The following is a 15,928-nucleotide window of genomic DNA, read 5'->3' as shown; positions in this document are numbered from 1 at the left end:
TATTTATATATATATGTGTATATATATATATATTTATATATATATGTGTGTATATATATGTATATATATGTGTATATATGTGTATATATATATATATATGTATATATATATATATATATATATATATATATATATATATATATATATATATATATATATATATATATAAATTATATAATTCGCTGTTTATTTATTTTGAAATATTGACGCCGCCCTAGTGGCTCCCTGGACATCTTTTAGAGATTGTGTAAAAATGGAAAAAGATGAACAAAAAAATGTTTTAATATATTTTCTGTAGGAGAACAAACATGACACAAACCTTCTTAATTGTTAGAAATCCCACTGTTTATATTAAACATGCTTCACTGATGAGAGGATTTGGCAAGCACCGTTTTGTCCTACTAATTTCAGCGATCCCTGAACTCATCGTAGTTTGTTTACATGTACAACTTTCTCCGACGCTGCCACAGAAAGACATGTTTTATGCCACTCCTTCTTTGTCTCATTTTGTCCACCAAACATGTTATGCTGTGCATGAATGCACAAAGGTGAGGTTTGTTGATGTTAGTGATTTGCTGGAGTGCTAATCAGACATATTTGGTCAATCCATGACTGCAAGCTCATCGATGCTAACATGCTATTTAGGCTAGCTGTATGTACATATTGCATCATGATGCCTCATTTGAGCTCATTTAATTTCCTTTACTTATGTCCTCTGTGTATTTAATTTGTCTCATGACACATTATCTGTTTGTAATATTGGCTACATTTCTCATAGTTGTTTGTGTGCCATGTTGTTCCAGACCACAGCAAACGTTACTGATTGTAATAAGTCCATTAGAAGAAGACAGCCTGCCGTTTCCTTTAACTTGGACACACAAATCTATACCTTTGGCCATTCTAAGACAGTCATTTCCAGAAGTTATCTCATCCTGCGAGAAACCTCAATTTTACTAATGATTTACAATGTTGCAAAAATGTGTAAAATATAAATTAAAATACAACATTTCTGTCAACGAAGATTTTTTTGTCAGCCTTTGATAGTAGGCTGATAGAGCTAATATAGACACTTACATCATGTGTTGCCTTCATTATAACGCTTAAGTAAGACTTTTAAAGTAATTTTGATAGTAGGCTAATAGAGCTAATCTTGACACGTGTTGTCTTCATTATAACACTTATATAAGACTTTTAAAGTCGTTTTGATAGTAGGCTAATAGAGCTAATATTGACATGTGTTGCCTTCATTATAACAGTTATATAAGACTTTTTTAAAGTCATTTTGATAGTAGGCTAATATGGACATTTACATCATGTGTTGCCTTCGTTATAACACTTATATAAGACTTTTAAAGTCATTCTGATATTAGGCTAATAGCGCTATTACTATGCAAATATAAAATAAGGTAAGCTTTTAGTTAATTGGTTTTTAATCTTCATTATTTACTTCGTTATTACAGTATGTCTCTAGATACACATTTATTTTTGAAAATTAATTGTGGCCAAAAGGGGGTGCATTTCAATTTCTTACGCACACTTGTTATTTCATATGTTGACCAGAGGGGGAGCACTTTTAAAAGCGACACACAGTCAATGTGAAAAATCCCTCCTTTTTGGGACCACCCTCATTTTGATAGATGTCACCATAAATGAGACATTGTCTATTAGATGCAATGTTATCACTTGTTCACACCTCCTCATGTGGAAGATACTTTTCCTTCTTCATGTCTTAAGAAAGCTAGAAATAAAAGAACACACACACACACACACACACACGCGCCTTGTGTGTAGAATCCAAAGTCCAGTGTCTTATAAGGTGCTACAATTTAGAGTTCAACCGCATTTGTTGAATGTTGAATTGTTACAATAGGAGCAACGTGAGGGCGCTGGTTGACTTCCAAGTTGTTCTAATTTAAATTAAAAAACAGGAAACTATGTATATTAATAATACAATTAATTCCCAAACTTGCCATCAGGACCTATGTTGAGTAAAAGTGAAGTAAAAGGACTTCTCTCATGTGTAAGGCTGAAACGACGCGTCGACGTAGTCGACGTCATCGGTTACGTAAATACGTCAACGCCGTTTTTGTGCGTCGGCGCGTCGCATATTTACGTCACTCTACTTTACTGTCATGGCGGAGCGCAAAGCAGACGATGCGAGCGAGGGGAAAAAAGCACGCCAAAAGTCGTCAAAAGTGTGGGAGTATTTCAATAAACGGCCTAATAATGTTGTTGTATGCACACTGTGTCGAGCGGAAATGGCCTATCATAGCAGCACAACGGCTATGAACGAACATTTGAAAAGAAAACCCCCGACAGCGTTCTTGCCATCACCATCAACAAGTCAATCGTCCGCGTGCGTATACGTTGTCATCATTACACAAAAACATGAATGTGTCATTTGTATCTGCGTTGTAAATTCATAAACTAAAGCACCGTTTCGCTCTGAGAGGCGCGCGTTTGGCGTGCCTGTTCAGTGTTTACAAAGACGCGCTCCTCTTTAACGCTGTGGAGAGGCGGCGGCGGCGGCGAGCGAGCGGCGAGGCGGGGCGCGCCGGGAGCGACGCCGCAATCGTGCCCAGGTGCGCGATCCGCGCAGTTGGAAGAGAAAAGGCTTTGTGTAAAATTAAAAGATTGTAAACCTGGCAAAGCCGTCTGGCGTTCAGTCTGTCGGTCCTGAAAGAACCCCACGGCACAAGACGTGTCACAAACGCTAACGTTAATTAGTTGTGCAAATACCTTTTACAACATTAACAGTTACATATACTATGTACAAACCAACAATTAACTTTCACTTTAATCATACTATCATTGTTGTGTTATTAAGCAAAATAAGCAATACTTTTACTTTTGTTGAAATGTTTACACTGTACACTTTTTTCGTATTGGATGTTTAGCTTTATTTTTGCACATTTTAGCAAATAAGCAATACTTTTACTTTTGTTGAAATGTTTACACTTGTTACAGAATATTTCCGTTTTGCACTTTTTTGTATTGGATGTTTATCTTTATTTTTGCACATTTTAAAGCAAAATAAGCAATACTTTTACTTTTGAAATGCTTATACTATTGCAGAATATTAAGATTTGCACTGGATGTTTACTTTTATATTTGCACATTAAAAAGCAAATAAGCTACTTTTAATTTTGTTAAATGTTAAAAGTTTTAAATGTTTACATTGTTACAGAATATTTTGTCATGTTGTTGTCAATGTTGACTGAGTGGCCATACTTTTTTTTTTTGTAAATAAAAGCCATGCCTTTTGAAAAAACTGGCCTACATTTATTTTTTCCTCTTCATTTTAAATTAAAAAAAAAAAATCGGTAAAAGGAAAAATAATCTATAGATTAATCGAAAAAAATAATCTATAGATTAACCGATTAATCGAAAAAATAATCTATAGATTAATCGATAGAAAAATAATCGTTAGCTGCAGCCCTACTCATGTGGAGAAAATACTCTAAGAAGCTGTTTGCTAAGCAATATTGCCACCTAGTGGCAATGTATTGGTATTGCTTTTGCATTGTAGTCAAGACTGGCAAGAAAATGATAAATTGTCATTTAAAAAAGACAAAAATCTAAATAAAAATATGCACAAGTGGAGGAAAAGGATGTCAACAAAAGAAGAGTTTCATGAAGTAAACAACAGCATGAAACTGAAAGTGTTTTTATGTACTAATTCAACCTTTTGTTTTACTCTGAAGGCCTACGGGGACTTCCTACCTGTTTTTCACGCAGTTCAAAATGGAGTTGAAAGGAACCAAAATTGAATATGCAAACGCCTCGGTGAGTACGAACAAGTCTTGATGTTACCACCTCAAACAATACTAACAAACATTTTTGCACCAACACGGTCGGGTTGTGCGATGCAGACGATATAAGTTTGCCCGACGATAGAGATTTTAATACTGATGTTACCGTATTTTCCGCACCATAAGGCGCCCTGGGTTATAAGCCGCGCCTTCAATGAACGGCATATTTCAAAACTTTGTCCACCTATAAGCCGCCCCGTGTTGTAAGCCGCATCTAACTGCGCTAAAGGAATGTCAAAAAAACAGTCAGATAGGTCAGTCAAACTTTAATAATATATTAAAAACCAGCGTGATGTGGGCGCGCATGGAGTCGTATATCAACATGGACGGAGCTGCGTGAAAAAAGCCACCCGGCCTCTTCGCGTAAACTTAAACTTACCTTAACCACTCGCTCATCTTTTCTTCATCCATCCCTTCGAGTTAGCTTTTATGATGACGCCGGCTGGAAAGGTCTCTTTTGGCAAGGTCTTCCTTTTGAATATCACCATGGGTGGAAGTTTCTGGCCATTAGCATGGCAAGCTAGAACCACAGTGAAGGATGACTTCTCATTCCCTGTGGTGCGAATATTCACCGTACGTGCTCCCGTTGTATCCACAGTGCGGTTCACAGGAATATCAAAAGTCAGTGGAACCTCGTCCATGTTGATAATGTTCTCTGGCCGGATATTTTTTTCAGCTATCTTGTTTTTACAATATGCACGGAAAGTAGCCAGCTTTTCTTGAAAGTCTTTAGGCAGTTGCTGTGAAATAGTAGTCCGTGTGCGGATGGAGAGATTGCGTCTTTTCATGAACCGGAAACCTGTCGCTTAGTAGGAGCCATTTTGTGGTCTTTACAGATGTAAACACACAAAGGAAATGAAACGTAATATCCGCGCGCTTCTTCTTCTTCTACGCGGGCGGGTGGTTGCTTACAGTAGAAGAAGAAGCGCTTCCTCTTCTATGGGGGCGGGTGCTTACCTTGGCGGTTGCTTGCGTAGAAGAAGAAGCGCTTCCTCTTCTACGGGGAAAAAAGATGGCGGCTGTTTACCGTAGTTGCGAGACCGAAACTTTATGAAAATGAATCTTAATATTAATCCATATATAAAGCGCACCGGGTTATAAGCCGCACTGTCAGCTTTTGAGTAAATTTGTGGTTTTTAGGTGCGGCTAATAGTGCGGAAAATACGGTAGATACAAACCCCGTTTCCATATGAGTTGGGAAATTGTGTTAGATGTAAATATAAACGGAATACAATGATTTGCAAATCCTTTTCAAGCCATATTCAGTTGAATATGCTACAAAGACAACATATTTGATGTTCAAACTCATAAACTTTATTTTCTTTTTGCAAATAATCATTAACTTTAGAATTTCATGGCTGCAACACGTGACAAAGTAGTTAAGAAAGGGCATGTTCACCACTGTGTTACATGGCCTTTCCTTTTAACAACACTCAGTAAAGGTTTGGGAACTGAGGAGACACATTTTTGAAGCTTCTCAGGTGGAATTCTTTCCCATTCTTGCTTGATGTACAGCTTAAGTTGTTCAACAGTCCGGGGGGTCTCCGTTGTGCTATTTTAGGCTTCACACATTTTCAATGGGAGACAGGTCTGGACTGCAGGCGGGCCAGTCTAGTACCCGCACTCTTTTACTATGAAGCCACGTTGATGTAACACGTGGCTTGGCACTGTCTTGCTGAAATAAGCAGGGGCGTCCATGGTAACGTTGCTTGGATGGCAACATATGTTGCTCCAAAACCTGTATGTACCTTTCAGCATTAATGGTGCCTTCACAGATGTGTAAGTTACCCATGTCTTGGGCACTAATACACCCCCATACCATCACACATGCTGCCTTTTACACTTTGCACCTAGAACAGTCTGGATGGTTCGCTTCCCCTTTGGTCCGGAGGACACGACGTCCACAGTTTCCAAAAAACTATTTGAAAGGTGGACTCGTCAGACCACAGAACACTTTTCCACTTTGTATCAGTCCATCTTAGATGAGCTCAGGCCCAGCGAAGCCGACGGCGTTTCTGGGTGTTGTTGATAAACGGTTTTCGCCTTGCATAGGAGAGTTTTAACTTGCACTTACAGATGTAGCGACCAACTGTAGTTACTGACAGTGGGTTTCTGAAGTGTTCCTGAGCCCATGTGGTGATATCCTTTACACACCGATGTCGCTTGTTGATGCAGTACAGCCTGAGGGATGGAAGGTCACGGGCTTAGCTGCTTACGTGGAGTGACACACACACACACACACACACCTCCATGTTGAGCAGCATTGAAGGACGACAACCACTTTGCTTTCCTTCTCTTTATTTTCTTGCCGCACATTTCAACCACTTGTTGCCATGGAGACACACCACGGTTGAAAAAAAAAAAAAAAAAAAAAAAAGTCCCAAAGTGGTGACAACATGAACTCAGGCACGGGGAAGGAAACACTTTTTTGTTGTTTTTGTTTTCTCCCTGAGCGATTGTTGTGGACACGCCTCCTTTCCACTGGTGACACACACACACACAATTCCACTGGTGTGTGTGTGTGTGTGTGTGTGTGTTCGGCTGCAAACACACAAAGAAAGAAACCACTTAAGTGATAATGATGGCAAGGTTAACTTATACATAACTCTCTCTCTCTCTCTCTGTGTGTGTGTGTGTGTGTGTGTGTGTGTGTGTGTGTGTGTGTGTGTGTGTGTGTGTGCAGTCTCAGGCGAGGGCAGGACAAAAAGAGGTGGTCCTGAGTGCGGAGGAGTACACCATAGGAGAGTCTGCAGGTGAGTCACTTCTCATTCAGTCAACAACATCAATAAAAGGGACAAGCGGTAGGAAATGGATGGAAACATACAAAACTAAAATTCTTATTTTACTGCATAATGTAGCTAAAAACATTACATTAATTATAATATCATGACATAATTGTAGTATTTTATGCTAGTAAAAAAAATATTTGCATTATAATGAAATATTTAACAATCATACGAAACTAATCTTATTTTTTTTTACTTCATATTGTAAAAACATGAAATTATCCATGACTAGTATTTTTGATAAATATTTAAAATGACATTTATACAAAACTAATGTTATTTTTACTTCATAATGTAGCTAAAAACAAAATCATTTTATCAATAACATAACTATTCTTTTTGCCAGTAAAAAATATTTAAATATGCAATTATACAAAACTAAATTTCTTATTTTACTGCTAAAACATTACATTACTTATAATATCATGACATAATTGTAGTATTTTATGCTAGTAAAAAAATATTTGCATTATAATGAAATATTTAACAATCATACGAAACTAATCTTTTTTTTTTTACTTCATATTGTAGCTAAAAACATGAAATTATCCATGACTAGTATTTTTGATAAATATTTAAAATGACATTTATACAAAATTAATATTTTTTTACTTCACAATGTAGCTAAAACATGAAATCATATTATCCATGACTGGTATTTTTGCTCAATTATTTAAAATGGCACTTATACAAAATTAATATTTTTTACTTCATAATGTAGCTAAAAACAAAATCATTTTATCAATAACATAACTATTATTTTTGCCAGTAAAAAATATTTAAATATGCATTCATACAAAACTAAAATTCTTATTTTACTGCATAATGTAGCTAAAAACATTACATTAATTATAATATCATGACATAATTGTAGTATTTTATGCCGGTAAAAAAATATTTAACAATCATACAAAACTAATCTTATTTTTTTTACTTCATATTGTAGCTAAAAACATGAAATTATCCATGACTAGTATTTTTGATAAATATTTAAAATGGCACTTATACAAAACTAATATTTTTTACTTCATAATGTAGCTAAAAACAAAATCATTTTATCAATAACATAACTATTATTTTTGCCAGTAAAAAAATATTTAAATATGCAATTATACAAAACTAAATTTCTTATTTTACTGCTAAAACATTACATTACTTATAATATCATGACATAATTGTAGTATTTTATGCCAGTAAAAAAATATTCGCATTATAATTAAATATTTAACAATCATACGAAACTAATCTTATTTTTTTTTACTTCATATTGTAGCTAAAAACATGAAATTATCCATGACTGGTATTTTTGCTCAATTATTTAAAATGGCACTTATACAAAACTAATATTTTTTACTTCATAATGTAGCTAAAAACAAAATCATTTCATCAATAACATAACTATTATTTTTGCCAGTAAAAAATATTTAAATATGCATTCATACAAAACTAAAATTCTTATTTTGCTGCATAATGTAGCTAAAAACATTACATTAATTATAATATCATGACATAATTGTAGTATTTTATGCTAGTAAAAAAATATTCGCATTATAATGAAATATTTAACAATCATACGAAACTAATCTTATTTTTTTACTTCATATTGTAGCTAAAAACATGAAATTATCCATGACTAGTATTTTTGATAAATATTTAAAATGACATTTATACAAAACTAATATTTTTTACTTCATAATGTAGCTAAAAACAAAATATTTTTATCAATAACATAACTATTATTTTTGCCAGTAAAAATATTTAAATATGCATTCATACAAACTAAAATTCTTATTTTACTGCATAATGTAGCTAAAAACATTACATTAATTATAATATCATGACATAATTGTAGTATTTTATGCTAGTAAAAAAATATTTGCATTATAATTAAATATTTAACAAACATACGAAACTAATCTTATTTTTTTTACTTCATATTGTAGCTAAAAACATGAAATTATCCATGACTAGTATTTTTGCTAAATATTTAAAATGACATTTATACAAAACTAATATTTTTTTGCTTCACAATGTAGCTAAAACATGAAATCATATTATCCATGACTGGTATTTTTGCTCAATTATTTAAAATGGCACTTATATAAAACTAATATTTTTTACTTCATAATGTAGCTAAAAACAAAATCATTTTATCAATAACATAACTATTATTTTTGCCAGTAAAAAATATTTAAATATGCATTCATACAAAACTAAAATTCTTATTTTACTGCATAATGTAGCTAAAAACATTACATTAATTATAATATCATGACATAATTGTAGTATTTTATGCTAGTAAAAAAATATTCGCATTATAATGAAATATTTAACAATCATACGAAACTAATCTTATTTTTTTACTTCATATTGTAGCTAAAAACATGAAATTATCCATGACTAGTATTTTTGATAAATATTTAAAATGACATTTATACAAAACTAATATTTTTTACTTCATAATGTAGCTAAAAACAAAATCATTTTATCAATAACATAACTATTATTTTTGCCAGTAAAAAATATTTAAATAAGCATTCATACAATACTAAAATTCTTATTTTACTGCATAATGTAGCTAAAAACATTACATTAATTATAATATCATGACATAATTGTAGTATTTTATGCTAGTAAAAAAATATTTGCATTATAATGAAATATTTAACAATCATACAAAACTAATCTTATTTTTTTACTTCATATTGTAGCTAAAAACATGAAATTATCCATGACTAGTATTTTTGATAAATATTTATACAAAACTAATATTTTTTTACTTCACAATGTAGCTAAAAACAAAATCATTTTATCAATAACATAACTATTATTTTTGCCAGTAAAAAATATTTAAATAAGCATTCATACAAAACTAAAATTCTTTTTTACTGCATAATGTAGCTAAAAACATTACATTAATTATAATATCATGACATAATTGTAGTATTTTATGCTAGTAAAAAAATATTTGCATTATAATTAAATATTTAACAATCATACGAAACTAATCTTATTTTTTTTTACTTCATATTGTAGCTAAAAACATGAAATTATCCATGACTAGTATTTTTGATAAATATTTAAAATGACATTTATACAAAACTAATATTTTTTACTTCATAATGTAGCTAAAAACAAAATAATTTCATCAATAACATAACTATTATTTTTGCCAGTAAAAATATTTAAATATGCATTCATACAAAACTAAAATTCTTATTTTACTGCATAATGTAGCTAAAAATATTACATTAATTATAATATCATGACATAATTGTAGTATTTTATGCTAGTAAAAAAATATTCGCATTATAATGAAATATTTAACAATCATACGAAACTAATCTTATTTTTTACTTCATATTGTAGTTAAAAACATGAAATTATCCATGACTAGTATTTTGGATAAATATTTAAAATGGCATTTATACAAAACAAATATTTTTTACCGAATAGTGTAGCTAAAAACCTAATTATCCATGACATGACTGTACTATTTTTGCTAGTAAAATAATTTAATCTATTAATACATTTTTACTGCATAATGTATCTCGAAACATTAAATAAATCATAATATCCATGACATGTTTAGTAAAAATATGTATTATGAAACATTTAACAATCATATGAAACTAATCTTATTTTTACTTCATAATGTAGCTTAAAATATTATATTACCCATGACTAGTATTTTTGACAAAATATTTAAGATGGCATTTATTCAAAACTAATATGTTTTACTTCATAATGTGGCTAAAAACATCAAATCATTATATCCATAACATAACTATTTTTGCTAGTAAAAAATATTTAAATATGCATTCATACAAAACTAAAAATGTTTTACTGCATAATGTAGCTAAAAACATTAAATAAATAATATCCATGATATGACTGTAGTACTTTTTCTAGTAACAATATTTAAATTGACATTCATACAAAACTACAATTCTTATTTCACTCCATAATGCAGCTAAAAACTATAAATAAATTATAATATCATGACATAACTGTAGTATATTATGCTGGTACAAATATTTATTAGCAATATAATTAAACATTTAGCAATCATACAAAACTAATCCTTTTTTTTTTTTTTTTTTTTTTTTTTTACTTTATAATGCAGCTAAAACATTAAATCATGACGAGTAATTTTTGCTAAAATATTCAAAATGGCATTTGTACAAAACTAAAATTCTTATTTTACTGCATAAAGTAGCTAAAAACATGAAATAAATGAATAAAAAATATTATTAGCTTTGGCATTCATACAAAACTAATTGTTAACCCTTTTTCTCCTGCATGTCACTAAAACATATTGCACTATATAGGGATGAAAAATAACAAAATAATACTATTAAAGGCCGGGGTGTCAAACTCCTTTTAATTGAGGGCCGCTTTTAACAATGAGTAATATATGAATGTACATGTGTATATATATAATACATTAACAATATATATTTTTGAATAAGCTGCAAAAAAATATTACTATTTTACTTTTAAAATTGGCATCTCAGTCAGCAGAATTTTACAGTAAAAGCAGTGTTTTTTTTTTTACAGCATATGAAAAAAACGGTATTAATATGTATATATATAATACATTAACAATATATATTTTTAAATAAGCTGCAAAAAAATATTACAATTTTACTTTTAAAATTGGCAGCTCAGTCAGCAGAATTTTACAGTAAAAGCAGTGGGGTTTTTTTTACAGCATATGAAAAAAACGGTATTAATATGTATATATATAATACATTAACAATATATATTTTTAAATAAGCTGCAAAAAAATATTACAATTTTACTTTTAAAATTGGCATCTCAGTCAGCAGAATTTTACAGTAAAAGCAGTGTTTGTTTTTTTTACAGCATATGAAAAAAATTGTATTAATATGTATATATATAATACATTAACAATATATATTTTTAAATAAGCTGCAAAAAAATATTACAATTTTACTTTTAAAATTGGCATCTGTCAGCAGAATTTTACAGTAAAAGCAGTGGGTTTTTTTTTTACAGCATATGAAAAAAATGGTATTAATATGTATATATATAATACATTAACAATATATATTTTTTAAATAAGCTGCAAAAAAATATTACAATTTTACTTTTAAAATTGGCATCTCAGTCAGCAGAATTTTACAGTAAAAGCAGTGGGTTTTTTTTTACAGCATATGAAAAAAATGGTATAAATAGAATGGAATGGAGAAACAATAGCACTGTTTTAGTGGTAAAATTCAAGCAACAGTGCTGACAGTTTGTTTGTTTTTACCTAAATGTATTTTAATGTTATAGTGTCTTACTGTATATGGAAAAAAACCTGTACCAAAGTTGATTTTGCAGTAAAAAAAACCCAGTCGAGGGAATTTAACCGTAAAATCTATTGTCAATTTTACAGTCTACAATTTGATTGGTAATTAGTTTTGAGATCATAAGTCAAGCAGATATCTAAGTACAGTATTTATCTTCGTTTGGAATACATGATAATATAATATTGAATTTGAAAAGATATGCAGTACATGATTGTTTATGTCAAAAAGGGAAAGAAGAAATATATTTAGTAAGAAAAGATGAAGCATTTTTATTTCCAGGCTTTCGAGGGCCACATTTGGCCCCCGGACACCTGTGATTAAAGGTATTTTATGAAAGTTGTGTAGTATTTCAATGAGAGCTCATTAGGGAACCATGTGACTTCTCCCAGCCAATCAAAGAACGCCTAAAACATACTTGCCAACCTTGAGACCTCCGATTTCGGGAGGTGGGGGGGTGGGGGGCGTGGTCGGGACGGAGGCGTGGTTGAGGGGAGGGGGCGTGGTTAAGAGGGGAGGAGTATATTGACAGCTAGAATTCACCAAGTCAAGTATTTCATACAAATATATATATATATATATATATATATATATATATATATATATATATGTCTTAATAAGGTTATCCAAAAAATAGTGCTCGATACCGTAGTAGAGCGCAATATATGTATGTGTGGGAAAAAAAAAATCACAAGACTATTTCATCTCTACAGGCCTGTTTCATGAGGGGGGGTACCCTCAATCATCAGGAGATTTTAATGGGAGCATTCGCATACCAGGGTTTATATAGGGCACAGAGTGGGTGGGTACAGGCTGGCCTAGGGGCGTGGTGATTGGCTCATGTGTTACCTAGGAGGTGTTTCCGTCTATGGCAGCATGTTGTTACAATTTCGCTGCGCTTGTTGAGGGATGACAGGTCTGGGCGGTAAATAATAAACAGTTTCTCTTTCAAGCATAGGTTGCATCTTTTATTACCACTATTGTAAGGTGTGCTGGATGCAAGAATTTGCCATGTTATTGAATATTCAACATTATTGTCTTTGAGGTCCCAAATGTGTTTGCTGAGTTCTGTGGTATTTCGCAGGTTTTGGTTCCTGAAAGAAGCCTTGTGATTGTTCCATCTGGTTTTGAATTCTCCCTCGGTTAATCCTACATATGTGTTGGATGTGTTAATGTCCTTGCGTGTTACCTTAGATTGGTAGACAACTGATGTTTGTAAGCACCCCCCGTTGAGAGGGCAATCAGGTTTCTTTCGACAGTTACAGCCAGAGACAGAGCGACTCCAAAACCAACAAAGGCTGTAACTGTCGAAAGAAACCTGATTGCCCTCTCAACGGGGGGTGCTTACAAACATCAGTTGTCTACCAATCTAAGGTAACACGCAAGGACATTAACACATCCGACACATATGTAGGATTAACCGAGGGAGAGTTTAAAACCAGATGGAACAATCACAAGGCTTCTTTCAGGAACAAAAACCTGCGAAATACCACAGAACTCAGCAAACACATTTGGGACCTCAAAGACAATAATGTTGAATATTCAATAACATGGCAAATTCTTGCATCCAGCACACCTTACAATAGTGGTAATAAAAGATGCAACCTATGCTTGAAAGAGAAACTGTTTATTATTTACCGTCCAGACCTGTCATCCCTCAACAAGCGCAGCGAAATTGTAGCAGCATGCCGCCACAGACGGAAACACCTCCTAGGTAACACATGAGCCAATCACCACGCCCCTACGCCAGCCTGTACCCACCCACTCTGTGCCCTATATAAACCATGGTATGCGAATGCTCCCATTAAAATCTCCTGATGATTGAGGGTACCCCCCCTCATGAAACAGGCCTGTAGAGATGAAATAGTCTTGTGATTTTTTTCCCCACACATACATATGTACATTTATATATATATATATATATATATATATATATATATATATATATATATATCCTGAAAGTATGCAAACAAAACTGTGTTTAGATAATTGATACTTCAAACTTGCATAAATAAATCTTAAGGAATATAACATAACTTGGCTTCTGAGAGCTTCAAAATGTAATGAATAAAATGCTAAAGTTGTTGATAAACAAGTAATTAATTTAATAATTAAATATGGTCATTTTAAATGAATTATTATGATCATTTAAAATGAATGATTTCAAATATGTTTATTTTAATGTATAATTCTATGGCTGGATGTAATAAGGAGTCAGAAAAAATAAATAAAATTACAATTAATTTTGATGTTTTTAGCAAAATATAGTAAACATTTTTTTTTTTTTTTTTAATTAATAAATATATTTATTTTTAGGTCAAATAAACATAATAATACAATGTATCTCTCGCCTGGATGATTTAGTTCTTGTCACCCCTGTTGTCATAAAGAAAAGGCTGTCCTCACTCAGGTCCGCATGGAGCTGGAGGGGGCGTGGCCTCCAGCTCCGGCTGAAAATCGGGAGATTTTCGGGAGAATATTTGTCCCGGGAGGTTTTCGGGAGAGGCGCTGAATTTCGGGAGTCTCCCGGAAAATTCGGGAGGGTTGGCAAGTATGGCCTAAAATCATGCAGATAGAATTGGACAAAAATATACTTGTAGGTCATTATTGTACAAAACTAAATATTATAATAATATATTTTTCTGGGGGTTTCAATTGTTTATTAATTCCATGAAAAAGAATTTAGCAAAAAAAAAAAAAAAAAGTATTTGAAACGGTATGTTGTTGTGAAAGTTGTCCACAAGGTGACGCTGTTCGCTGTCAGACACTTTCAATAGACTGGCGCCCTCTAGTGGGGAGGAAATGCACCTCAAACCTCAAATGTTAATTAGCACTTTGATTTTTTTTATCATTTTGTTTTTTTTAAATTAATTTTGTTTGAAAAAAAATGTGATAATTATTGTACTTTTTAAATAATTGTTTTTTTAAATTAATTTTGTTTGAAAAAAATGTGATAATTATTGTACTTTTTAGATGTTTTCTATTTTTAGTCACAGCTTTAAATTTGTAGGATCTTTCTCACCTGTTAACACTTAGTGGATGTTCTCCAGTGGAAGGTTTGTTCCCACTTGGCATGTGACTTTGTGACTTTTTAATTAAATTATTTTTGTAAACATTTTTTTGTAGAATTATTGTACTTTTTAAATGTTTTCTATTTTTTTAGTCACAGCTTTTAAGTTTGTCTGATCTTTCTCACATGAAGTTATTAACACTTGCTGGATGTTCTCCAGTGGACTTTGTGCTGACTTGCATCCCCTCTGTGACCCGCAGTGACCCACACGGAGGGAAAGTTCAAGGCCCAGCTGGCCAAGCTGACGGCCATCGGGCGCACGCGTCACCAAGAGCTGTGAGCCGGCGAGGTCACGTGACTCGCCGGGATCTTTTTTTCGAGGACTTTTCCACGGAGCAGAAAAAAAAAATCTCACTTTTATTGTCCTCCCATGTTTTTACGGTATGAGACTGAGAGAATCTTACTTAGAATGAATGTTTACAGTCCGAGTACTGTAACCTTTGGGGGGTTTTAATGGGCATTGCCTCGACAAAATGTATGCAAGGACATTTATTTTGGTAAGCATCAAACATTAAAAGTAAGAAATGAATGAAGTTGCAACATGATGACATCATTACCTTCTTTGCTTTGCCGCTTGACGAATCATTGAGTATCTCCAGGTGTCCCTCGGGGGTCCCAGCAGGAAGTCAACCACAACCAGGTGACAAAAGGCTGAAAAAGATAAAACAATCATTTTGTCATTTTTTGCCTACAATTTCTGTTGTAGCATCCATGCTAGCAAGTAGATCAATCAATCAATCAATCAATGTTTATTTATATAGCCCTAAATCACAAGTGTCTCAAAGGGCTGCACAAGCCACAACCACATCCTCGGTACAAAGCCCACATAAGGGCAAGGAAAAACTCACCCCAGTGGGACGTCGATGTGAATGACTATGAGAAACCTTGGAGAGGACCGCATATGTGGGTAACCCCCCGCCCTCTAGGGGAGACCGAATGCAATGG

At 32.6% G+C, this 15,928-nt stretch overlaps 2 protein-coding genes across 2 annotated transcripts in view; one reads left to right on the top strand and one right to left on the bottom strand.

Moving 5' to 3' along the window:
* The window catches only part of mydgf (myeloid-derived growth factor), a 17,194-nt gene extending 1,669 nt beyond the window's left edge, over nt 1–15,525 (top strand). Inside the window, exons 3-5 of the mRNA XM_072914736.1 lie at nt 3,705–3,786; nt 6,496–6,565; nt 15,184–15,525. Of these exons, the coding sequence (XP_072770837.1) occupies nt 3,705–3,786; nt 6,496–6,565; nt 15,184–15,263 (232 nt within the window). The 3' untranslated portion in view covers nt 15,264–15,525. The remainder of the gene's footprint in view (nt 1–3,704; nt 3,787–6,495; nt 6,566–15,183) is intronic.
* LOC133616709 (uncharacterized) overlaps nt 14,869–15,928 on the bottom strand; it is a 67,491-nt gene continuing 66,431 nt past the window's right edge. Inside the window, exon 4 of the mRNA XM_072914735.1 lies at nt 14,869–15,634. The gene's annotated coding sequence lies outside the window, so the exon portion shown is untranslated. The remainder of the gene's footprint in view (nt 15,635–15,928) is intronic.

The sequence above is a fragment of the Nerophis lumbriciformis genome, linkage group LG14 (genome assembly GCF_033978685.3).
Source record: "Nerophis lumbriciformis linkage group LG14, RoL_Nlum_v2.1, whole genome shotgun sequence".
NCBI classification, from domain to species: domain Eukaryota; kingdom Metazoa; phylum Chordata; class Actinopteri; order Syngnathiformes; family Syngnathidae; genus Nerophis; species Nerophis lumbriciformis.
The sequence above is the reverse complement of the archived record's forward strand: the minus strand, read 5'-3'. Positions and strand labels throughout refer to the sequence as shown.